Source organism: Sinohyriopsis cumingii, chromosome 11 (genome assembly GCF_028554795.1).
Source record: "Sinohyriopsis cumingii isolate HCF-2022 chromosome 11, ASM2855479v2, whole genome shotgun sequence".
In the NCBI taxonomy this organism is placed as follows: Eukaryota; Metazoa; Mollusca; class Bivalvia; order Unionida; family Unionidae; genus Sinohyriopsis; species Sinohyriopsis cumingii.
Window position 1 is genome coordinate 65,542,310 of NC_142971.1, and position 12,182 is coordinate 65,554,491.

General features: G+C 35.0%; 1 protein-coding gene across 3 annotated transcripts in view; it reads right to left on the reverse strand.

Annotated features, from left to right (window-relative positions):
* Positions 1–12,182, reverse strand: part of LOC149788596 (glutamate receptor-interacting protein 1-like) — a 101,902-nt gene that overhangs the window by 15,597 nt on the left and 74,123 nt on the right. For all 3 annotated transcript variants that reach the window (XR_016424177.1, XM_089974648.1, XM_089974647.1), the window contains 4 exons: positions 10,258–10,399; positions 8,544–8,695; positions 3,046–3,074; positions 459–1,268 (listed from right to left, as the gene is read on the reverse strand). Coding sequence is in view for 2 of the 3 variants with exons in the window: in XM_089974648.1 (XP_089830774.1) it covers positions 459–1,268; positions 3,046–3,074; positions 8,544–8,695; positions 10,258–10,399 (1,133 nt within the window). In the remaining variant the exon portion in view is untranslated. The remainder of the gene's footprint in view (positions 1–458; positions 1,269–3,045; positions 3,075–8,543; positions 8,696–10,257; positions 10,400–12,182) is intronic.

Genomic DNA, 12,182 nt, shown 5'->3' on the forward strand with positions numbered 1-12,182 from the left:
GTTGATAAGACTATCAGACATGACATTACCAAATGTCACAGACATGACATTACCAAATGTCATGCCAGTGGAAGAAATTATCTGGACATAATGATACATCTTGGTTTCCTTAAGACATCTTTGCAGAAAAGGCAATATATATATGGTTCTACTCTAACCTCACCTTAGGTTTATGAGTAAATCTTGAGATTTCACCAAATCTTTCAAAACTTGAAGCACATTTGCCAAAGAAGGGGCAAATTGATGCCTTATTTTATAGAACTGTATACCTGTATCAGAGATCCTATACTATATGGAAAGTGAGAAAGTTCCTTCAGACCTTTTAGATACAGACATCCAGAGGAAGGGGTATTAACAGCTGTTCAGATCAAACATAAACAGGAACATTAAAAGGCTGGATGCTTACCCGTATGACTATATCAAACATAAATAGGAACTTTAAAAGGCCAGATGCTTACCTGTAAGACTCTATCAAACTGCAGTAATCCTGCTATATCAGCATAACCATCTTCTTTTACAGCACTAATGTACACCCCTTTGTCATACAATCCATCTGACAGGCTGAATCCAAAGTCTTCCATCACTGTCTCTTTGTCCATTATCACCTTCTGAAGCTGGATTGGCCTGGGAGACAGCTCTGTTTTAACATGATCCTGAAGTCCCATAGAGGATTCCGAAGTGTTACCATACATGGTTCCCAGTGTACTGGATTTAAGAGGAGACCCTTTTGTCCTCTTTTTATCTCTTCTCTGTTTACCTTTTCCTAATTTTGGTCTAAGATCATCTTCACTATGTGCACCTCGACTAGTACTATGCGACCAATTTCGTTCTTTTCTATTTTTTACTGTATATTTGCCTGCTATGGATAGAGATTTCCTGTCTAAACTGACTGTACTTTTTTCCCTAATACTGTTAGCTATTTGTTGAAGCATTTCTGACTGTCCACTATACTGTTCAAGTGACTGTGACCACTTATCTGCTGAATCATCAGGACTTGATTCACTACTCTCCAAGTCACCTTCCCATGCATCATCGGATATCCTAAGTTCAGCCAATTTTTGATCAAATCCCTCGGGAGTGTCCAGTGAATCATCTGAATATGGTCGTGGACGCACATGTGTATCACTAACTCGGGGTATTATAGCAGATTGCACTGGGTGCAGCCCAGGTCCATTAGAAGTCACTGCTATCTCTTGCCCAGAACTATCCCACGATTCCAAAGCACTGTCAACACTTCTAACTGGAGTTCTTGATTCCTCTTTGTCTGACTGCAGCAAGAAGAAATGGGAGTTCGAGTAAGTTCTTTATAGTTTTGTTTTCTACATACATGTGTAAATTAAAGTCCTTGGCTGTCAGGTACTGTTTCTTATAAACAGAAGATATAACCCAACCTAAGATAATCTTCTGACAGACATGACAACTTTCTTTGAAATTCTCAAGTTTTAATTTTGTCACTTTATATTATTTCTGTGAAGTTCAGTTAAATGGAAATTACTTCCTATTATGATTAATCTGACCTCCTTGTTTTACAACATACCTTCTAGAATGAGACACCAATATTCCAGTTCATAATAAACTCACAACTTAGATGTTTTATCCAAGCAAAGCAAGCTTGGTCAGTCATTAGGAGAAATAACTGTTAACAGTTTTTATTTGTCCCTCTATCAAGATAATGCCCATGATAGTTTTATACCCATGAAATTATAGTGATTTACAGTATAATGGCTATATGATGCCTTAAGCCTCATGAGTCTATTACTGTATGACATCTAATGTCTCAATTAGGCCTCTTAATGATGATGTTTGATGTCTCAATTAGGCCTTTTAATGTATTACTGTGTGATGTTTGATGTCTAAATTTAGTCTCTTGAGTCTATTAGTGTATGACATCAGATGTCTCAATTAGGCTTTTGAGTTTATTACTGTATGATGTTTGTTGTTTCCATTAGGCCTCTTGAATCTATTACTGAATGATGTCTGATGTCTCAATTAGGCCTCTTAGTGTATTATTGTGTGATGTTTGATGTCTCAATTAGGCCTTTTGAGTTTATTACTGTATGATGTTTGTTGTTTCCATTAGGCCTCTTGAATCTATTACAGTAACTGTATATGTCTGATGTCTCAGTTAGGCCTCTTGGGCATAACACTGTATGATACATGTGATGTCTCAATTAAGCCTCTTGAGTCTTACTGTATAACATCTGATATCCGAATTACAAGGCCTCTTCAGTCTATTACTGCATGAGGTCTCATGTCTCAGTTATGCCTCTTAGTCTACTGATGTGTGATGTTTCATGTCTCTGTTAGGCCTTCTGAGTCTATTATGTATAAGGTTTGATGTCTCTGTTAGGCTTTTTGAGTATATTACTGTATACAGTTTGATGTCTCTGTTAGGCCTCTTGAGTCTATTACTGTATAAGGTTTAATGTCTCTGTTAGGCCTCTTGAATTTATTACTGATGATACACTTAATAGCTCAATTATGTCTCTTGAGTCTGTTACTGTATGATACATTTAATGGCTTAATTAGGCCTTTTGAGTCTATTACTGTGTCATATATGCTTGATGTCTGAATTAGACCACTTTAATGTATTACTGTATGATTTATGTTGTCTCAGTTAAGACTCTTGCATCTATTACTAAATGATAAATCTGATTTCTCAATTAAGCCTTGAGTCTATTACTGTGTAATAAGTTTGATGTCTCAATTACACCTCTTCAGTCTATTACTGTGTATGGTTGACATCTCAATTAGGCCTCATGAGTCTATTACTGCATTATATAATTTCTAGTTTTCCTTATCAGACAAGGATATAAGAATATATTCAAAACTTTCAAGGGCATAAATATCTATAATCAAGTGCATTTTTCCCATTATAATAATAGTGCTAAAGTTCCAGCAATGTGAGTTAAGTCACTGTTCAGTTATTGCCTTTTGCTTACTAAATTTAGAGGAAGGAAAAAAACCAAAATCGAAGTTTAATTCATGTTAACATTTACCCATATGATTACTGATAAGGGTCATACAAGAAACGGGCATACTTACTGAGACACTCTTTCTGCATGGTTTCTCCACTGTAAAATAAAACAGAGTAGAGGTTGTGTTTAAATCCATCAGGCACAGAATGCTGATGAATATGCTGGCAATCATCAACTACTTTTATGTGTTGAGAATGCAGCTAAACTTACGATTGTCAAAATCCCATCTGGTGCACATGCCAGAATTCAAGACCAAGACTCAGTTTTATAATTCATTCATCCACAATGATATACCATATTTCATGTAATTTTTCATTTACGACAAAATAATTATTATTTTCAGTGTAAGAAAAATTATATGTAAAATAAATAATTATTATTTGGTGGTACTGACCATGTACAAAAAATAAAGGGATCGTACCTGAACAAGTTCTATGCAACACATGCTACTCGACAACCTATCGATACAAACATACAAAGTATACGTATATTTTCTGTCTCATTCTGCTCTCAACTCAAGAATCTAATTACAATAAAAATAAAAGTACTCAAAAATATTTTTGCTGTTATTAGTGAACAAGAGAGAGAGAGAATTATGTCTCTGTGTGCAAGCTCATCTGCATTTAGAGCATATGTAGCTGTTATGTTGTGTAATGTTGGCAAAATGATTATGATGGTTTGAACATGTATTAGTTATGGGTATTATTTATTGGTAAATTGTATGCAATGATACGAGTCCACATTGTCAAGAAATTAATTCAGCATGTATTTTTACAGCAACAAATACATTGTAATCTCATTATCAAAGTGCAATAAAAAAAGAACTTGAAATCACGTTTTAGTTAATGCGTGTGAGCGCGTGCATAAGCTTTTGTGTGTGAGAGAGTTGACATTTTTTCTCAGTGTACAAGACCATATTTATTCAAGGTGGTTTTTATTTGTAGCTTTTGCAAAGAGAACAAGACTATTTTCAGTTTCCTGACAATTGTGATAATCCTCATGTATTATGACCCTACTATATTCCATTATCAATAAACACGACTAAATCAACAATTCATTCTTGTAATTATTACGATGTACATTGCCACAACAACCACATGGCTATGCAGTGTTATTTACATGGTAATTAAACATGCTTAGCACTTTGGTTATCCAGCTGAAACCAGATTGAGGGCAAGAATGGGCAGAAGAGGCCAAATCAACAAGGCTGCCAGTCGGGAAATGAGCCTCTCTTTAGGGAAATGAAAATCTGTCAATGCGCTATTGAAGCCATTGTTTATACAGATGTTATAAGGACAAGTTATCATATGCATTACTTGCTATCAGAACTCGCCAATGAAGATAATAGTGGGGTATATCATAGAATAGATTTGCAATGAAAAGTTAGTTATATGCAAGTCAAAACAGAACAAGCACTTAAAAGATAGTATATGTATATATACAAATTTTTTTTTACAGAGTCCGTGACTTTAAAATTTACAATGGAAAATGACAAGGTTTTTAAATTTTATGTTTGTATGACTATAATGAAACAATAAGACTCATTGTCCAATAGTCGGTGGTCTTCACTTTAGCATGTACTGAGATGTCATTTTTGTTGGATAAGAAAACATCAAAGGCTTCCAAACTTGTTTTAAAATGTATGTGGTGTTTTGTTATGGTGACAGACTTAATAAGGAGAACTAGTTAACGAATAATACTTAAAGGGATGATCTGTGAAGTCCTTTGTCCATTTGTTAATAAACACCAGTAGATATTGTAATGACAATAAAAGAGCTTATGCACATGGGGGCCTGCAGGATTTTTTGCAAGTGGGGGGGGGGCCAGTTAGTTACGGCCAGGAGAGTTAGTAAAGTAAGCAGTCTAAAACTAACGCTGACATGTACTAAGAATTTTGAACTGAATCTTGGGACACATTTTCAGATTCATTGCATGATTAAACTTGTCGGAATTTACATATATATATCAAAATATATTTGCAATATGATTTTTTTTGGAGGGGGGGTAGTTAGACACTCCAAACCTATGCTACTACTGCCCATAATTATGCATCAATCATTGTATTTTCTCACCAACAATTAATTATTAATTTTTGTAAAAACAAAATGACAATACAGTATTTTCGATCTTTTTTGCTAACGTAAATCTTCTTAGTAGAAATTTAATGTACAATAATTTAATGAATTTTTAAAAAAAATACAAAGTGGTATGTACAAAAAATTATGATACATTTAAATAATTATTATTTTGATAACTGGGTTGTGTACAAAAAATTAAAGGGTATGAAAAAATACATGAAATACGGTATTAAATTCTCAAAAGTGAATGACATAGAAACATTGCAAAAGCATGAAGAGATAGGTTGACTCTGCGTGTTCTCATTACATGTTAAAATATTCTGCTTGCTATTATAATAATACCGCCGACAAGAAAACATAAAAGCCAAGGGAATGTTTACTGCCAATCCAATGTACTTTCACACATATATATAGGAAAATAAAAATAAATGACTAAATGATATATCAGCCATATTTTACTTTTTCACTTTAATAACTATAAAAATACAAAAGTCATTCAAACACTAATGAAATTTTATTTTGGTCTCCACTTAAAAGCTGAACTCCTGTTGTAGAGTTAGTTCCCTTGGTTTTACAGGCAACCAAATTACTGTTGTTTGCTATAGTGGATAGAGACAACTTCTTCTTTCTTTCTGCACACAAATGGAGGGCTAAGTTATATGTAGTCATCTACAGTAATGCAAAGATGATCTGGTTATGTAGTTGCTAAGGAAATGTGCATACATTGGTAAAGTAATATATAAAGTATGCATATTTATGTACATAATATAAATCATAATAATTATAGTCATATAATTTTAGCAAATGTCTTTTTCACAATACTGGTAGCATATAAATTTAGTACATTTCTCTTCATTAGAAATGCTGCCAGGATATTATCTAAAGGTGGGAGTTCCCCTTTTGTCACAAAAATAAGAGGGAGTGAGAAAATATGAAGGAGGAAACAGCCATACTTCAAACTCTCTTTCTACCTGGTCCACTCTGTAAGAGCTCTACTGAAACCAAAATCTTTCAAAGATATTGCCTCTAGTGGTATAAACATTAATCTGTTGGTTGTTTCTGAGTTTAAACTATGCCTTTCTTTGTATGATTTGTTTTTTTGCAAAGATCTGTGTTTCAGTCAGCTGTCTGAAGGGGCATATACATAACTAGCTTAGCCATCTTGAACAAATTGGGCAACTGTTCTTTATGGTTGTTATGTACAGTTTTCCATGGCTCATTGCTCTTTATGGTTGTTATATACACTTTTCCACAGCTCATAGGTACTGTCTTTCAGATACTTATGCTCCAAAACAACAATTTTCACTGACATAAGCTGACTCTGCCAAAGTTTCACTTTCTTAAATCAATGCTGTGTTGACTATTAGCCAGATTTCTTATATGCCCCATAATGATTTATAGGCCTTTAAAGCCCATCAATGTCACAATGTCCTTCCTGTATGCCCCATAATGATTTATTGGGGTTTAAATCCCATCAAGGTCAAAGTGTCCTTCTTATATGCCCCATAATGATTTATTGGGATTTGTTGTTGTTGTTGTTGTTGTTGGGTTTAACGCCATTTTTGCAGCACATGATAGGCTATACATGGCAGCCAGTATTAATGGTGGAGGAAGAACCAGAGAAAACCCCAGAAGGAACCACCGACCCACGAGAAGCTACTGGCATATTGGGATTTAAAGCCCATCAAGGTCACAGTGTCCTTCTTATATGCCCCATAATGATTTACTGGGGTTTAAAGCCCATCAATGTCACAGTGTCTTTCTTATATGCCCCATACTGATTTATAGGCCTTTAAAGCCCATCAATGTCACAATGTCCTTCTTATATGGTCCCTAAATTATTTATTGGGGTTTAAAGCCCATCAAGGTCACAGTGTCCTTCTTATATGCCCCATAATGATTTATTGGGGTTTAAAGCCCATCAAGGTCACAGTGTCCGTCTTATATGCCCCATCATGATTTATTGGGGTTTAAAGCCCATCAATGTCACAGTGTCCTTTTTAAAACAAATATATTTTGATCCATTAAATATCATTACATTTTATTTTAGATACTTATTTATTCAATTTATCTTAAACCTTATAGAGCTATATAGTTTTGCAGCATGTTTGAAAAAAGAGATGAAAGCTCCATTCTACTTTTAAATTGCTGTATCTTAATTAAACTTGGTTTTCTGTCTTTCCTACAGTTAAATTCTAAATGCCACTTAAAGAGGGGTTGATGTGCATGCTGTCTGTTTTAATCAATCCATCATGTACATCAGATTCATATTCAACATCAAACATCTTTTTTGGTTTCAAAATTACTCACTGGAATCTTCATGAGCATTTTCTCAACTCAAATAATCTGATATAGTTCATAACATTAAACATCATTGTCATCAGCAATATCATCAGCCAATATTTGCAAAATGAAATTGTCATCTTAGATGACCCACACTAGAAATCAGACATTTAATATTTTAGGTAACCCATATTTTATACAAGCATTTGTAAAAATTCCTCGAAACAAGGTTCAAACTAGTGCAGAATGCTTGTTCCAGGGCATAATGTGCCAATCAAGTTTAGTTTTACAGCTATTCATTTAACACTAAAGAAACAGAAAAACTAAACAGTTACCTACAAGAATAGAGACAGATATCATGACAAGTGCTATGACATCTCTACTGGTCATGTGACTTATGTTGCACAAAACACTTTAAGGCTTAACAGTCAAATAAAAATTGTATACTGCACAGTGTACATTTTTATATGCACAACTATAAACTATTCTCAAATTATGTGAATTCATACAAATTCTGCTTGATTCCTGCATTCATGCACCCGGGCAGCATATCTGCTTCATAGCTTATTGGTGGCATTCCATTTTTGCAAGTGTCTGTTTATAGCATATTAGTGACAAATTGTTTTTTCCAAATGTCTGAACACAACTTATTTGAGTCATACAATATTTGCAAATCAACGATGAACAGAACATGTACAGCTTTGGTAGTAATGATTTTCATTAACAAAGACAAAATTAAATGCTGATTTGATTTCTGGGACAAAGGTATTATCAAACTGAGCAAAACATGTACAGTTTTGGCAGTAATGATTTTCATAAACACAGATGAAATTAAATGCTGATTTGATTCCTGGGACAATGGTATTATCAAACTGAGCAGAACAGGAAACATAGTGGTGAAAGGGGGAATTTTCAAATAAATTTATAAACATAATATCAATAATTGCAGTAAATCATTTAGAAAACCAAAGCCCCCAGTCCCATCTTTATATTCATTATCATTGCATCCCACTGCAATGGTGGCAACTAACTCTGGCAACAAGCATCAGGAACCATCCATGTGGTTAGTCCTTCAAATTTACTTACTCTGTTTTAACATAATAATATTTGATTAATGTCTATTCCCTTGCTAGGTTCCACATAATTTTATGCGTGCTAAGAATCTGTGATTTACAATACATGAATTTTGTTAACAATGACTCACTTGTTACACTGGATTTGGCTGGTCTGGCTATTTTTAGTGTAACACGATCTCCGGCACTCTGTAACAAATGCATTGAATCGGTGACGGTGCGACCCCGGGTGTACACACCATTCACTGCCAGAAGGCGATCTCCAACATGGATAGCACCTGTCCTGTTAAAACATATGATACGTCACTAACTGAACTTTACTGATATGGTTTAACTAGTTAAAATAAAAAGCAAGCTCTGCAGAATGTATGTTTTATAAAGAAATCAAATATATGATTGATAGCTACTTTTATGTTAAGTAACAAACACATGAAAGTTAAAAATGTAGATTTTTATTGTAGAGATTGTAAATTTACGAAAAACCTATCTTGAAAGATAACTGTTCTGGAAGGCCACCTTCCATGATGGTATACAGTTCTGAAACACTGTGTTAAGAATAACCACTGTTATGGAAGACCATCTGTCCTGAAGAATCACTGCTATGGAAGACCACATTTCATGAAGGACTGGGTTTTCCATGCAAAGATCAACAGTATTACTGCTCTTCAACCTCTAACTAGAGACCACCTGTCTTGAAAGACCGTTATTTTTGTTGACAGAAGTGGTGGTCTATCATGACAGATTTTACTGCCTATATGGTGAATTTCTTGGATTTTCACAAGGTACCAATTTTTGTGAATTTTATGGACGTTGCAAACCATAAATGTAAAGACCCAACAAACAGTAATCCATCTGTGGAAACAACAGGATCCCTATTAAAATCTACAAAGTTAAACACCAATGTTAGGTTGGGGTTTTATTTGTAGCATTCCCGTTAACATACCAGCTTATATCAATGCTAGCAATTAGAAGTAAAGCAATATTAACCCATGGTAACAATGACAGTTGTTGTTGTTGTTGTAGGGTTTAACACCATTTTTCAGCACATGATAGGCTATACATGGCGGCCAGTATTAATGGTGGAGAAAGAACCCAGGAAAACCCCAGAAAGAACCACCAACCCAAAAGAAGCTACTGGCAAGCCTTCTCACATACCCACATTAGCCGAATCTGAGACTCGAACCCACGCAGACAGAGGTGAGATGGCAGTGATCTATAATGAAGAGCACTTTAGACCACTCAGCCACTCAGGGCCCCGGTAATAATGATAGTATACAGAAGTTAAGTTAACAGCACTAGATGGAAAGACAGACAACACCAGTAACATAACATGTTCTGCCTCAAGGTGGGCATATAAAAACTAAATTCTGTATCTTACACCTTTACTAAAGTGAGTATGCATCAGATGATTGTAAGAATCCCACAGAACCCTCATTTTCACTGAACAATGTGTGACACATTTACAGTTAATTTTGATTTAGTTTAGTCACCTGACAAGGAACTGGAAATATATGATTAGTCCTATCATTGAAAAAATTTGCACTGTATCTTGGGTTTATTCCATGCATTATTAAAAAATTTGAATTCTTAGCTGTCTTTCAAAAACCAAACAAGACTAACTTCTATATATAAAAACAAAATCATATGTTAATAATATCGAACTAAAAGAGACCTGAAGTACGTAAACTCTTTCTCCAGTTTATTTGGCTTCATTCCAAAAATTAATCCCATGTACATCATTGTGACTGTAAATTAAAATCATCCGTAAAATGAAAACTTCCACACCCTGATCTGGTTGTTTATTTTTCTAAACTATCCCAGCAGAGTAGAAAAATAATTACTAACCTTTCTGCCAGCCCTCCAAGTGTCAGCTCTGATATGACAATGGGATCAAAGGCCTCATCAGACCCTGTGATGGTGATGCCCAAAGGACCACCATGGCGCTGGAGCTCCACAGTGTATGAAACACATTCCTCTCCACTCGCATCTGAAATACATGAGACAGAGAGTCTTATTCCAAGAGTTTCTGAAATGTGTTTAGATATTTCCAATATCATATGATTGTATCTTTTTTTAAAAATTGTTTTTTACAATTATACACTGTTTTAATTGAAGAAGGGTATTGAGGTTTATTAATTCAGGAGCCTGGATAACAAGACAGCTCTATTTATTTACAAGCTACATGGGCCACAATTGTTTACAGAATTTGTTACGAATTCTGGTTTAATGGCTTCTGATTCAACGCAAGTTGAGAGTGACACTAGTAAGCATTTTATGATGACATCACCACAAATATTCAAATATGAATAAATGCTGGCTGAATATTCAGTTAGAAAAATATGTTATTTGTTTCAGCACTATGGAATGAAACTGTTGGCATAGTCTGTTGGCATAGCATTATGGCATTGAAGGGTTGGCACAGCACTATGGCATGGAAGGGTTGGCATAGTCTGCTGGTATAGCACTATGGCATGGAAATGTTGACAGTCTGTTGGCACAGCACTATGGCATGGAAGGATTGGCATAATCTGTTGGTATAGCACTATGGCATTGAAGGGTTGGCATAACACTATGGCATGAAAGGGTTGGCATAGTCTTTCGGCATAGCACTGGCATGGAAGGGTTAGCTTAGTCTGTTGGCATAGCAATATGGCATGGAAGGGTTGGCATAATCTGTTCCAGGTCTAGGTACACAGGTGCTTCCTGCCATGATGATCACCAGTTACAAGTTATAGTATTCATACAGCCTCCCATTTGTTTGTACTCCCATAGTATTCATACAGCCTCCCATTTGTTTGTACTCCCATAGTATTCATACAGCCTCCCATTTGTTTGTACTCCCATAGTATTCATACAGCCTCCCATTTGTTTGTACTCCCATAGTATTCACACAGCCTCCCATTTGTTTGTACTCCCATTCCAATTTTTTAAAACAAAAGGCAATGAGGTAATAAAACTGCACAAAGGTTAATCATTTCATTCATCAATTTATAATTTATAACCTGTTGCTGGTTATAGGTCCCACCCAAACACTGAAAACTTGCTGGCATTTCAAATCAAATGGGAGTTTGTTTAGTAACGGAGTTACTATATTTGCATGGGGATGTATGTTTTCAAGCAACATATATAATGTAGTTCACCGTCTTTGATAATCTTAATAATGCTTTCAATCTTGTAATTATTCTCTTTCAACACATGTATACAATAGTACCTCCATTTTATTTGTTCAATTTGTTTCAGAAATATTAAAACTAGGCACTGCAAATATCGGATGCAGACAACACAGTTTTTACTGTAATGGACTTGCCTAGAAGTCAGACAACACAGTTTTTACTGTAATGGACTTGCCTAGAAATCAGACAACACAGTTTTTACTGTAATGGACTTGCCTAGAAATCAGACAACACAGTTTTTACTGTAATGGACTTGCCTAGAAATCAGACAACACAGTTTTTACTGTAATGGACTTGCCTAGAAATCAGAAAAGGACACTGAGCAGCCTGTCTGAATATTTACATCAACAGCTTCCATTTGCTTTGAAGTGCCATAAGTCAACAGTGTTAGGGACTCCTAAGCGACAATCAGGTTAAAAATTAAAATTTGTGAAAGAAATGACTAATTTTTGTGCATTTTCTGTATCCTTGATACTTTTCATTTTTAAAATCAATATTGGGATACAAACAAACAGGAAGGCATGTGAATGCTAAAGCAGTGTATTGTGAGCTGTTTTAGGTATTAGTGATCGGGTACTGCTTTAGAGTCAATGGCTC